The following is a 14,488-nucleotide window of genomic DNA, read 5'->3' as shown; positions in this document are numbered from 1 at the left end:
TTACCACAACAGGACTGTGAATGGGAAGAGCAGAAGGGAAAACACACCTAAAAGGAGAATCTCCTACTCGGCTACTGGTAACAAAAATGCTTGGGTACAATGGATTTAAATTACATTTTACACTGCTAGCAACCCAAAGGTTAAAAAAAGGTTATTTTTAAATAGTAGAATTCATAATTCCTATTTCCCAAGTTGTCAGAAAGAGCAACATACCTTTTTCCAGCTGCACTGGGACTCTGTCCTGCTCTGGTTCTTGCCTTTCTGCCTTGCTAAGATCCCACAGACCCACCCTCAGCTCTGAGAGGGGGCTGGAGCTGCACATGGAAAACAAACTCCGAGGGATAGGAGCTGGACCAGGGGTTTACAGCTGCATATAGCCACAATATTTTGTAGGAAATGGCTTTTTTTCTTAATTTTGTTAGATTTCCTGAAAAGAAACAAACTCGATGGAAGCCACTGAGATAATTTTAATTATTTTTATGACTATGGAAATTCTCACTTGATGCTGAGATCAGAGGCTGTACAAAAGGCCACCGAGATCCTTGGCAGACACACTTGTCACCTGAAACAGGCAGCAGCAACTCTCACAAGTGCCTTTGCATCTGGTGTCTGCCATGAGTCACCAGAGGAGCCTTCAGTGACTGGGATTTAGCTGTGGTTTTAATTACTGTTCTTTTTACTGCTGGTGAAAGGTGCTGATTGGAAGTTCTGGAGATCTCTTCCAGAAAACAAACTGAGTCAGGGGCATCCTAAACTCTCCTCAATACCCTCAAGAATGAAACACTTCTGACTCTTCCTGGGTAAGCAGGGGAAGTACAGCTGCATCACAAAGTGCTCTTTCAGTGCCACATACAATTACAGAACAGTCAGTACAGGCTGGCTCTGGAATATTGGTCTGAGAGCAGAAAGCAGGAAACACATGTGAGAGAGAATTTGTGTTACCTGACAGGATGACAGTGGTGGAACCACTTTGCTACGAGCAGTGGGGAAACTCAACCCTTCAGAACCTGGATGGGACTGAAACTGTGCTGAGCCCAGAGCTGGCCTGGGCTGCTGTCCTTCCTGTGCAGGGTGAATGCAAAGGGTTAAAGCACCACGAGCAAGCTGCCAGTTCAGTGTTTTACAGACAGCAGCTGCAGTTCTTCTCTCACAAAATTCAAGTTATCCAAAGAATCCGGGTACATCGCTACACAACCAACCCAGCACTGTCACCATCACGTTCTGATGGTAGAGGATTCCAAACACCAGTGAAGCTCCTAAACAAAAAGGACTCCCTTGGGCTGGCCTTACAGGACAGTGTCAGATCCAGAACATGAAGCTTCAGTTCAACATTTACAGCTTTGTCAAGTGCTCAAAATTTTGGCTTTCAGTAAAAACAAGTGAGGGTCCACTATGTCCCCAGTTTAGGATTTTGGTGATGGCTGTTATTTAACATTTTCTACACAACATGGACAAGTGCCTACCCTACAAGGGCCGAGGAAAAGATGACTCTCCTCCTAATCTCACCACAAATATAATTGTTAAAGTGCCATCTGCAAGAGAACAAAAAGGACACACTCAGCTCCTCATTTCCATTGACAACAAGCATGAGAACATCTGTGAATTCCGTGCATCAGACTCCTCCCCTCACCTGCTCTGGCAGGCTATGATCTACACTTGAGACTGAGGCAGCTTCTCATTGCACCACGAAGCAAAAATAGAGCTTTTTGCTATTATCCAGAACATTCAGTAATTACTGCTAAGTTTTGAAAGGATCATTAACTTTGACTTATGAGAGGCAATGCTTCCCCTGTTAAATACATTTCAAGGTTCCATACCAACAACCTGTTTTAGCAGTCTCCTTTCCTATCGTTTGAAACCACTGTGTTTTTTTTCTAGATTGTCAAAGCACTCAAATCCTTGCCTTTTAAAATCCCTGCACACACAAGTACAATTCCCAGAGATGCAAGCTACCACAGCCCCTCTCATTTACACAATTCACAGAGTTGGCACACTACACACTAATTCAACATTCAACTTGTTAACTGGAGGTTTTCACCTCACTAACAACTTTTACATCATCAGCATCTCCTGGCTGAGAGTCAGCAGGCTGCCCACATAACAGCAGGAATCTGTGGAAAGCTTGGTTTAAACAGAACATAACCAAACAATAGTTTAGTCTCTTGAATGAATCAACTGGAGAAGTGATACAGAAGTATCTAAGTCAGAAGTATTTCTGTCCCAGAATCAGGCTGGCCAACAAAACTGAAGGTCAAGCAGGGGAAATGTGATAAACTGTATGTTTCAATTCACAGCTCCAGTGACAAGTCTCAGGGCTTGTTTTATCTTGCAGATGAACCTGGCCCCCCAAGCAGAGCATTCCCTTCCTGCCACTGGGTCAGCAGCTGCTGGCAAAAGGGCACCAAAGTCCTTCCCTTCCTCGTCTGTATAAAGTGCCATTTGCACCACAGAACATCTCACCCATGAGGATTTTCACGTCTTTTCACTCATTAATCTTTCAAGTGACATATTTGAAGTTATTTTAAGTATCATTTCCCTGTGCCAAAACAGTCTCTAGTGATTTAAAATGTAATTTCATGTGAAGAATGACAATGGATTATGCCCAAAGCAATATGCTGTAGATCCAGAAGGTATCCCAACTGGCTAAAAAGACAGGATTTAGGCTTTATTTAGAGTCCACTGGAGCCTCCAAGATTCCTTCACTTGCCTTTGATGCCTTTGGAGTAAGTACACAATTCCACAAATAGACTTCCATCAGTTTCATGGACACTGGATCCTCTTCAGGTCCCTAACAGGATTGTTTTCCAACAGAAGCAGAATCTACCTGGCTATTTGGACCATGGGTCCCTTTATGAAAAATCTCTTCTCATCATCTTAGCATTCACCTTTGACTCATGCCATCTGTACAGGGATAAACTTTGAAGCAAAAAGTGGACATGGAAAGTACTAACACTGCAGGTAGCTCCCTCTTAGTAACAGCACGTTTTGCCTGCCATTTGTAATTAAGCAGAGCATGACAAGCCTGTGAATGTATTTCAGATGGCTCCTAAAGCTGTGAATGCCATAGCTGCCCCTGCTAAGAAAACCCCAATTTTCACTTCATTCTACTGAAGTTTTTTCCAGTTTCAGACGAAGTGCTATTGTAAGAAGGGATAACTAATTGTTTGGCTAACACTGCTCTGCCATCTAGCTAAAACCTGTCTGTGGAACACACTACTCTCAGTACTGCTGCTAATAAGAAAAACTGACCTTCAAGTCAAATCAAGCTTTGTCAGAAATCTCACAACTGAACACACAGAGTGTCACTGACAAAAAAACCATCAGCTTGAACAGTATTAGTCTCTTGGTTCTCTGCTATCAAAAAGGAGTGATGGAATACATCTGTCCCTAATGAATTCCTATCAAATTCCTGAGGCAATGCTTTTCTGAGCTCCATGGTGAGAAGCAGCCTGCAGAAGAGTATTTCTCTACGTCCAGAATGACAAAACTTTGCAGATTCTGTTCTGTATTTGACAGTGTTCTCAGTGTCAGCTTCACTGTTCCACAGCATTTGCTTTCCCAACTTGCCTTTCCTGCATAAACTGACAAGATGTAAGTTTGCCAGTGTCCTACTATTTATAATCTGCCTCCAATTGCAGGTGAATACTCATTAGGTGGAAAGAATTTTCATGGTTTCTGACATTTACATGGAAACTGGGCTGCACACCCTTCCAGAGCAGCTCTGGCTGTCATGTCCTCATTGGAGAGCACTGCAGAGCCTTCAGCACAGGACCTGTGTTAGGGGAAGACTTCAACAAACATTTTTATCTTGCCTAATCCACTCAGCTTTCATTGAACAGTATTACTGTAGACTGATCCACTATTCCAGACAGAAGCCCTCTGGCACATCCCCCAAATCAGGAGGATGACAAATGCCAAACCTTGGCCTCAATGGCACAGCTTCTTTCTTTCTAAATCCACCTTTGTGCATTGCAATAGGGAGTAATTTCTTCCAAAAAACAGCTTTCTTTTGGATAGCAGACCAGCTTTTCTGATTTGTCTCGTTCATTCAACAAGACCTGGCAGTACAAAGCAAATACACTTCACAAAAAGATTGCTCTGCACTCCCTCCAAGACCTCCCAGGAACACAGGCCAAACACAACCTCCAAAGGACAGCCTAACCACAAAATCTTGCTCATATTATTTGCCAATCAAGCAAGCTACAAAGTGTGAAACCATTTTATTTTGATTTAGATAAGGTAAGTCTTCCGAGGGGAAATCATTTCATTGCAAGAGCCAATCTCAAATCCATTCCAAGTACATTTTTTCAGGAGTTGTTACCTCCTGGGAGCTCACGTCATGCACACATCTTCTTTCTCAACCTATCACCTGTTAGCTCTGCCTGCTAACACGACTGCAGGATACACACAAACTCAGAATTTAAAAATAAGACCTACCATAGTAACAACTGCCTTGAGCATCAGAAAAGTGTAAAGAAATTGTGCAACAAGTACTTGTACTTCACAGCACCAGAAAAATTCTGCCCAGGTCACCAGATACAGGGAGCCAAGGCAACAGTTAATTCTGGCAGGCCTTTACTGCCAGGGAGCCTGCAGTGTTACTGTGGTTTGTTTCCATGAACAGGTCCTGCTTTGGACATGTGGAAGTGGATCACATATCAAAAGTAAGAATTCGGGAGAAAAACCTTACTCAATAGAAAGTTAGCCCAATATATAAAAAACATACAAACGTTTAAACAGTTTAGAGGCAGCAACAACAGGAATGAGAAAGATTCCTGCCAAGGTGGCTGTTGACATCATTGTCTTTTCCCCCCCACCTTGTTTTGCACCTGCATCTATTAAACTGGTGGATGTGCTGCCTCAGCTGGCTGACAAACACATGGACATATGCAGCAACTTAAAAGCCTGCAAGCTTATTAATACAGTCAACAAACAAATATACAGAACTTTTACTGAGGGAAAAAGAATTTCACAAGAAAACCAGAACCCAGAAGGTCCAAGAGGCTCAGCATGTCTCTGCATTTTAGAGTCTTGAGAGACAGGAGACCCCTGCCATCCGTTCTTGTAACAGTTCCTTGCAAGAGTAGATGCAAAGCAACAACAGATACTGGCCACTTGACTGGTGGTGTTCTTACTTGAGAGGGGAGGGGGAATGACACAGCCCTGCCTCACTGTGCATGAAGCAGCAAAGTTAGACTCTGAGGATCTCCAGGCAGTTGTTGTAGCAGATGGCTATCCAGTCTGGCTGGGTGGATGCCCACTGTACATTGTTGATCTCTCCCTCGGCTGTGTAGGCCAGGATGGGGTCCTCAATGGCACGAGGCATCTGCTGGATGTCCCAGATGAGAGCCTGGTGATCATCCGCTGCACAGACAAGAAATGCAAGGACAGTCAGAGAGGAACAGCACCTCCAGATGTGCCTACGACAGGAGCCTAAGGAGCCAGCTAAGGTATGGCTGTTCCAGTCCTGAGCCACATTTAAGCCAGACAGATACAGCAACACAATTATGCTCCAACAAAATAAACCTGGACCATTATACATTATCCAAGACAGAGCCGATAAACAAATGACTAGTAGAACTCCTAACAGTAGAAAACATTTAAGAACTGGATTGCAAAAAAGCTAAGGAACATTAAAATAACAGGAGCTTAGCCAGAGCTAAGACAGTTTGGGTACTGGGCTCACCACTTCCACACAATAAACTCTAGTGGGTGTCTATTTTTGTAACACTTTAGGAAAGTCACTAATAAAGGGCTTCTAAATTGCAAGCATTCTTTAGCAAAAGGCAGGCAGAGAACTGCATCAGCTTCAGGATGAAGAGGATCTTGCAAATGCAGTAAAGACTCCGAGATTCCCCTGCAGGTCATGCTTACCTGCTGTACAGATGTGGCAGGAAGAGTGAGGTGCCCAAGCAATTCCATTTACACATGCTCTGTGGTTGTTTAACCTGGCAACAGGGGTGCAGGGAACTCTGACATCTAGAATCACAACCTTCAGAAACAAAAACCAGCTACATTAATAAATTGCATTTTTAAAAATTAATTTATTCAAAATACAGAACATTCTGAGGTAAGGGTATAAACACGGCTCTTTCCTAAAGGATGTGGTTGGCAGCAAACCCTGCTCCTAAAGAACAGCTTCCAGTTGGTCAGTGTGTCATGTGTCTCAAAAGAAGTCACACTTCACAGGGGGCTTGTGAGCTAGGCCACAGAGGCACACAAATTGTGCTTTCCTGAAGCAGCCTTGGTAACAAACTAAAATTGGACTGGGAAAGAACAAGGTGACTAAAACACGTGCAGTTAAGATTTTATGTGAAAATTATTGCCCAGCTGCTCACAGACTCCTCTTAAAAATCAGCTGAAACATACACAAGCCATTAAACAGAAGTTTTTACTGCCAAAGTCCCCTCTTTAACTCCTTAGGGCACTGAGAGCTGGCCCCTGCCCCTTGCCCTGAAGTGCTGGCCGTGACTCGGCACCAAGCCTCGCCCAGCAGCCGGCACGGAGGAGCTGCAGCCTCACCTCCATGCCGTCCATGGCCATGGTGGCCAGGTAGTTGGGGTCCTGCTTGTTCCAGCAGAGGCGCAGCAGGGGGTGGTGCTGGGGGTCCTCGTAGATGATGGTGCTGTGCTCCAGGTGGCGCAGGTCGAACATCCTGACCGAGCCGTCGGCGCCCACCGAGGCGAACATGTCCCGGCCGCCGCCCGCGCGGCTGAAGGCGATGTCGTACACCTGCCCGCACACAACGAACGCATCACCTGCTTACTGCCCTCCCTGCTACTTCAGCTCTCATCTGATGCTCTAGCCCATCTCTCTACAATATTCTGCCGCACATCTCTTAAAACAAGCATGTTCTTGAGCCAGAGTCAATGGTGAGTAAAAAGAATTGTTTCAATTGCCAGCAGTATTTAGGGACTCAAAACTATGTGATACTAGAAGAACTGCATACAAACTTACATAAATGATCTTTCTGAATAATGAAATTGTTCAAGAAAAGAAAGCAGGAAAATGGAAAAGTTCCTTTTCTACTGCTTTAAAAAGATGCAACATAAGCAATCAAAACCCCCCATCACCTCTTTGTCATGTGCAATAAGCTGAGTCTTCACGTGGCCAGACACCAAATTTACTCTTCCCAGAACCTGTCCTGTCTCCAGACCCCAAATAGTGCAGGTTGTGTCAATACTAGAGGTACCTGAAACAAAACCACTTCAATCAGCAAAATTAATATTGTCACAAATGATTTAATCACTTCCTGGGTTAATGTAACATCCCCCAACACCTACAGATTCAAACAGCTGTGAGAACAGCATAGAACTGAAATAAAAAAATGTCAAACAGCCAGCAGTCTTCCATGCATTTAAATGATCCCAACCTTTCAGCTGCAGAAATAGCCTTCCACACAGGAATAAAGTGCAAATAGCTCATGTCTGCTTCAATCTAGTCAGAAGCCTGATGCAACTCTGAGATCAACTTTCCCATCCTCTACGTCTCTTGTGCATGCCAAACCCCAAATTCAATCAGTGCTTTGATGGCGTGTTGTTATTAATTGATTGCTGCTGTGGGCTGAAGGTGGAGTTAGCAGTAAAGCTCTTAAGAGATGAAACATGTAACACACAAAAAATAAATCATGTAGTAAATAATTACTATCACATATTATCACTGTTAATCTCTGAGCAAATCCCCCTGACATAAATGGCTGCTCTCTTCTGGGAAACAAACCTCTGCATCAGTCACCCTGGATTCACAATTTGTCCTGTAGGCTATAATTAAACCTTAAGTGTTCAGCCTCCTCCTCCAGCTGAATTAAGGACTCTTGGCACTCCTCCTGCTGCTGAAATGGCTTCACAAAGCACACAGCTCAGTGCACAGTTTTCTATGCACTCCAGAACACTCTGAAATAAGTCACAGAGCTGATGCACATCCTTACTCAGCACTGCAACAACAGCTCACCAGCCCTGAAGGCCAAGACTCCCTGTCCCCAAATTTCCCTAGTCCAACGTGAGTGACCCACTCTGCACTGGACAGGGCACCTTTCAGTGAAAAAAGAGTCTCCATGAGATGATTGTTTTTATTTTTTAATGTAAAACAGCAGCAGTTTCTACGATGCAGAAGTCTGTGGTTAATTATCAGACCAACCAGGGGACATGCAGTGACACAGCAGCAGTTACAGCCCAGACTTCATCAGACTAAATTCCAAAGTGTGTAAAAAACATAACATTTTGTCAGTCTCACCTAACAGGTAAGGATCCACTTCATTCCAGTCAAATGATGTCAGTGGAGCACAGAAATCTGAGTTCTTGTTGTTGTTCAGCAAACACTCCAGCCGGGTCTCAGTTTCCCCCACCTTTAGAGAAAATGAAACATCTGACTTAAAAAGCAACATCACCTGACTGGTTCCACTGGCACAAAACATTAGGAGTTAATCCCAGGTTTCTTTCCTCTCAGCTTTACATCCTAAAGCTCTGGAAAACACAGCCAGCAACTCCATTTTAACTAAGCTGATTAAAAAAGCAATTGCCAGGATAATTCTGCTTCTCTTATAGTCTTCCTATAGTCACATTATTGCAGTGAAGAAAATCTTGTGTGGAGTGAAAAAAGAGATCAATATATTACACAATTCATGTCCTGGTTCATCTTTTCCCAGGGAGGATTTACTCACTCTCCACACTCGCAGGTAGTCACCACTGGTGGCCAACAGGTCTGGGTAGACTCCCTTGGTGTCTGGGATCCACATCAGCTTCGTGGTGGGGTATGGGTGATCAAAGGTGTTCCTGCAAATGAATTCTGAGCTCTCTTCATCCAAACCAACAAGCTGCACCTGTGAGAAACCGTATTTAAAAGAAAACATTTTATCAAAATACTAATTCCTAACGACAGCATTAAGATTGAGTGTGTTTCAGGACATTTCTGTCACTTCAAGGACAACGTAAAAGGATCATCATGTCAATGAAATGAGAAATCATTAAAGTGCTGCTGGGGCATGTAAGTAAAGAGAAGTATCCATAATCACCACAGGGCTTTGATTTGAAGAGATGATCCCAAATGAACCGAATGAAATCCAATCCTAAAGGATTAAAGACCACCCTTCTCTTTTCCACATTGCAAAGCCCCATTTAAATTATGGGCTTCAACTGCACAAACATTATTCTAATTCATCCTTAACTGAACTGATGCTGACAATGTCATCTTCAGAGAGCAAACCAAGCTGCAGTTTGCACAATTAAAGCATGTATTATGGAATTCTTGGCCATAACCTTGCAGACTGTGATGGATCATGTCAGGTAGCTGGCAAGCTTTTTCAGCACCACATGACCCAAAATGTTCTGTCACAAGTGCATGAAAAACTCATAAATTAATCACATCAGAGAGGAAGAAATTAAAAAAATATTGGGGAGCTAAAATGGTTACATAATTATTCAAATGTTTTGTGTGAACAGACCAAGAAAACAGGCCTGTTGAAAGATTCTAGGTAACTGAGTTCCGAATTAGAATTTTTGCACAGTGATGTGTCAGGGGGAAGGGCTAAACTCTCCCCATTGTGAGAATGATGCAAAACAGAGCAAACAAGAAACTATCTCCACACAGCCTGGTCATGACAACACCTGAAGTCATGCTTGAAGTCCCAGACATGATGTTATTAGAAAAATACTGACATGTCAGTAAGTGTGCAAAGAGAGAACAGAAGGTGCTGGGAGGACCTGTTCAACCTGCAGTGACTACAGGACCCAAAGAGGATGAAAGTCCCACTGTGTGAAATGCTGCTCAAACACAAACATCACGGGGACGACTCACTACAATCACTTTGTAAGCTGCTCACAGTAGGAAATTCCTAGTACTTTCCAAAGCAGCTTCCTCTTGGGAGCAGCAGCTTAATGGACTTTTTTTCTAAGATGTTTATCTGAAAAAATCCTAAATTTATGCTTATCCTGGGATAAGCAATTTGTCTAATAAACTACACATTTCAACTAGATGGGAAACCTATCATATTTTTCCCCATAACAGGAAACCAACAAATGCTTCAGTGGATCTCAAAATCTAATTAATTTGCAGTTTTATGAGCTCATTTAGAGATTCTCTTAAATGCAAACCTTGCCCCGCCCCCTACAATGAGAAGATCCATCCTTTCCATCCCGTAACAAACACTAAAAGATGCAGCCAAGTATGCTCCCAAAAGCTGAAATACAGCCTGTCTTGCCCTCTCTTTATTATAACTGCTCCTTATTGTCCTTCACACCCTAGGATAAATCAGTCAAAAATCTCCCAGACTTCTGAAGTGATTGACAAATAGCTTTCTAACTCCTTTAGGGATCACAAATACTAAGCAGATTTTACAAAGGAAGCGAGTTGTCCTTGGTGATAGAAAATCTTGTGGCAAGGTTAGGATCAGAAGACAAATGACCTCTAATCATTTCTGCTTTGCTTATGCTGTTTTCCACTCAACATGAGTGTATTAATCCTGCACAGAGCAATCAACATCGTCATCACCAGAGGCAAATCCCAAACAGCAAAGGATCCCCTTTCACTGGTGTTCATGTAAATATTCCTGCACTGTGTATTCACATTTAACCCCTCCTCAGACCTTAAGCTGAAGCAATTCAGCAATGCAGTATCTCTGATCTTTGACATGTTTAGCTGCCCTTTGTGACACAGATCCATGAGGGATTACAATGGCTGACTGCAGTTTCCCAGTCCAAGAAGTTTTGGAAATACCAACTCAAAATTATTTAATTCTTCCAACCAGAGCAAAGCATCTGCCTTCTCTTGGCAGTGATTTGATCAGTGAAGGTGTAAAAACTGAAACAAAACTCGCTGGGTTCAAACAGGAGCTTCAGTCTGTGCCACAGAGCCCACAGATGTGATGGCTGACAGGGTTAGAGGTGCCTGGGAACTGGGGTATCACAGAAAATTAGGGTTTGGCAGCCAAGAGGTTTGAGTTCCCCACAAAAGAGAGGTGTCAACAGACAGTTCATGGAACCTATAGTACTTCAAATGCTGGGAAATTCTACAGAAACAGAAAATCAGAGACAAATAGAGACCAAAACTTCCCACTCTTTCCTCCCCTAATTCCCCTCCAGTGAGCACTTCTGCAACAAACACTTGGGCATTGAGTCTTTTTAAAGAAATACTAAATGAGTAATAACGAAAAGTTATAGTCACTTATTTGGTTGGACTTTAAGCAAGCTACATTTTTCCAGACCATTTTTGTTACTATGGAAGAAAGCCATTGCAATAACAGGAACAGAAATGTTATTGGGACTTTGTCAGAAACCTCTGAAGAGATGAGTCCAAAGACTGTGAGTGCAAGGAGAAAGCCAAAATGAAAATCAGTTTTTATTATCCTTTTAATTAGTGCCAACTGCACCTATAAGCATGTTTTGATGACAGAAGCTGTAACATAAAACATCCCAACCATGAAGGACAAATTATATGCAGAAGGACAAAACTTCACACCTACTCTGTAAAAAAAACTTGTATTTCTGTTAATTCCAGAAGTCAGGCTACAAACCCCACTGCCCCAGGCCCTTTGCTGCACAATATCATGGACTATTTAAATGGGAGCTTCTGTTTTTTCCCTTTGTTCCTCTGGTTATATCCCGTACAGGGACAGGAGCTGGAAGAGTTTACAACCAGCGTGCAGGTAGCACAGTTTTACAGTACCTGTCCAAGAGTTTCCAATCTGGAGCATGAACCTCCTCCCAGAATGTTTCACCACCCTCTAAAGGGCTCAGCACAGCTGAGAGTCATAGCAAGGCACCATTAAAACAGTGCAGATGAAACACCACTCCCAAGAGCATTCTGGTCCCCAAAGAAAAGCAAACAACATCAATACTCTGAGCAATAACAGCACTTGCAATTAGCCAAGATAGCTCTCTGTTAACTGTCTTCCTATGAAAAGCACCAAACAAGAAAACAAAAATAGAAAGAAAATCACTCTGAAATATCAGAGACACAGCAAATGAAGGCTACATTTCACTGCATTGATTGTACAGGTTTAATTTTTAATCATACATCATCTTCATTTCTATAGCAGCAGCAGCATCCAGACTTTTCTCATCCTCACACAGTTTCCAGCTCCTTACACCACACAGACCTCACAGCATTGTGGTGCTTGCACGGACTGAAGTCAACAGAATCATTGTTCCTGGAGCTCACAGGTCAAGAGAAGCCCTGGGTAATGTTTACAGACAGTGACAATTTACACAGTCCTACGCAATGTCTGTCTGCAACAACTGGGAGTGTGAAGTGTAGAAGAGAGGACTTGACTCAGTGGCTTTACACTGGAAGCTTGAGCTGAGAAGCAGATCTGACCACACTGTAACAGAGAGCAACCCCAAGGAATGCCCCAAAATTAAAGAGGTAAAGGCAACATAAATGTACAGCCCCTTATTAACCAACTGTGCCACCTCTAAACAACAACTGTTTGCAGATTTGCTATTTTGCCTTCTCAGAGTACAGACTACAAAAACGTTTCCAAGTTGATCTTTAAACAAATTGGAAGTTTTCAGGCTCAGGTCCTGCCTGTCCCCAGCAGCATTCCTGGAAGCACAGCACTCTCCAGCAAAAGGAGGCAGCTCTCACACAGGGCCCACGCTGCCTGAACCACAACACGCTCAGCAAAGCCACGGCTAGGACTGCTGCAAGGGCAGTGATCTCACCACTCCCTCGCACACAGCCCCATCCCAAACACCAACTCTCCGACAGTATTTGCCACAGTCTCCATTAAACACCTGGACAAGGCTACAAAGTTACATGCTATATAAACCAAGCTCTATTGGCAAACCTTCAGCTTCACAGAAATTTCAGGATGCTCTATAATTTCATCCACCTCCTCATCTCTCCTCTATGTAAATCATTACACCAGACCTGCCCCTTGAAGGCTGTTCAGAAGTGACTGCACACGTGTTCTGAGAGATGAACACAGTTTTTATTACCACTGTGACATTCTTCACTTCCATTTTGCAAGGAAACACCGAGGATACAATCTCATGCCTCATTACACCCTTATTCCCAGGGAAAAGTACTGAGGAATCACTGAGAGTGGTTTATATACTCACGAAAAAGTTATCACACAAGAGTTCTCCACTGCAAGAAAGTACAATGAGAACAGCACATGTCCCAACAGTCTCAGACACCCTGTACATGACAGAATCACAGAACTGCTGAGGTTGGAAGGGAACTCTCAAGATGATCCAGTCCAATCCCCCTTTCTCCGCAAGGTCACCTGGAACAGGTGACACAGGAACACGTCCAGGTGGGTTTGGAACGTCACCAGAAAGGGAGACTCCACAAGTTGCTTGACCAGCCTGTTCCTCTGCTCTGCCACCCTCCATGGAAAGAAGCTCTTCCTCAGATTGAGGCGGAACTTCTTTATATGCATATATATGTACAAACTTCAGTCCTGGCCACGAACTTCCCTTTGTATTGACCAAAAAGCCAGATATGCTCAAGCGGGGGGACCTTGTTCTATGTCTATAGCAGCAGCACCCGGACTCATCTCATACTCACACCTTTAGTTTCCAGCTCTTTACACCACAAGGAACTCACAGCCCGCAGTACTTTTGTGACCGAAGTCACCACAATCGCTATTCTCGAAGCTCAGAGGTCAGGAGAAGCCGTGCAGCAGCATTTTCCCGAAACCAGCAGCACCCAGGGCTCTTGCCACCGCAGCCCCGCAGTGTCCCCTCACCTGCGGGCTCGCTGCAAGGGCCGAGCCCGGCCCGGCCGAGCGCCTGCAGCGCGGGGGCACCTGACACTCGGCTCCGCACAGCTCCGGGCGGCCCCGGCCAGCCCAGCCCCGCTCTGCCCCACAACCTGCGCCCACCTTGTTGTTGTACTCCTCTACGAAGCTGCCCAGCGCCAGGCGGAACCGCTTGTCCGGCCGGACGCTCCAGTTCATGGCGTACACGGTCCAGGGCGCCTCATATTTGTAGATCTCCTTCCGCTTCCCGTGCAGCGACATGGCTGGGCCGAGGGGGCCGCGGGCCTGGCCCAGGGAACCTGCGGGGGAACACGGCCGGAGAGAGCGGGGAGGCGGCGCGGGCCGGGGGGAGGCTCGGAGCGACCCCCGGGCCGGGGAGCAGAGCAGGCACGGCACGGCCCGGCCCCCTGGGTGGCGGCGAGCGGGGAGGCTCGGCTCGGCTCTCGGGGCGGCGGGGCAGGCTCGGCTCGGCCCCCGGGGCGGCGGCGCAGAGCGGGGAGGCCCCGGCTCAGTCCCCGGTCCCGGCGCAGACCCGGCGGCGGCAGCGGCGCTGAGGCCGTTGGGGACTCGGCCTCTCACACAACGGGAACGGAAGCCACGCGGGGAGCCCCGCCCGCTGCGCGCGGGTTGGGTGCCTTGGCTGCCATGTAGAGCGCCGGCTGCCTATTGGACAAGCTGCCTGCGCGCTCGGCCCGCCTCGCCTTTCCATTGGCCCTTGTGCCCTTCACTCCAAACGGACGCTCGCGCTCCGGCTGGGGTAACCTACGGCTGCGCTTGGCCCCGCCCGAG

General features: G+C 45.3%; 1 protein-coding gene across 1 annotated transcript; it reads right to left on the bottom strand.

Moving 5' to 3' along the window:
• Positions 1-4,201: 4,201 nt before the first annotated feature.
• Positions 4,202-14,259, bottom strand: DCAF7 (DDB1 and CUL4 associated factor 7). Its single transcript, XM_014889431.2, has 7 exons — positions 13,823-14,259; positions 8,660-8,818; positions 8,233-8,344; positions 7,074-7,192; positions 6,523-6,732; positions 5,875-5,992; positions 4,202-5,364 (listed from the first exon to the last, which is right to left on the bottom strand). Exons 1-7 carry the CDS (start codon positions 13,958-13,960, stop codon positions 5,192-5,194), a joined length of 1,029 nt encoding a protein of 342 aa, XP_014744917.1. The 5' UTR covers positions 13,961-14,259; the 3' UTR covers positions 4,202-5,191.
• Between the last annotated feature and the right edge of the window lie 229 nt (positions 14,260-14,488).

This window comes from Sturnus vulgaris, chromosome 27 (assembly GCF_052056855.1).
Source record: "Sturnus vulgaris isolate bStuVul1 chromosome 27, bStuVul1.hap1, whole genome shotgun sequence".
In the NCBI taxonomy this organism is placed as follows: domain Eukaryota; kingdom Metazoa; phylum Chordata; class Aves; order Passeriformes; family Sturnidae; genus Sturnus; species Sturnus vulgaris.
Note: the sequence above shows the minus strand (reverse complement) of the source record. Positions and strands in the feature narration are given on the sequence as shown.

Bases quoted from the DNA above. Each gene is read 5' to 3' on its own strand.
- DCAF7 (XM_014889431.2), bottom strand. From the start codon at position 13,960: ATGTCGCTGCACGGGAAGCGGAAGGAGATCTACAAATATGAGGCGCCC. The intron at 8,345-8,659 runs GTGAGTAAATCC...TTTTCTCTAAAG, and splicing joins ACTACCTGCGAGTGTGGAGA to GTGGGGGAAACTGAGACCCG. The intron at 7,193-8,232 runs GTGAGACTGACA...GTTTTGTTTCAG, and splicing joins AGTGGATCCTTACCTGTTAG to GTACCTCTAGTATTGACACA.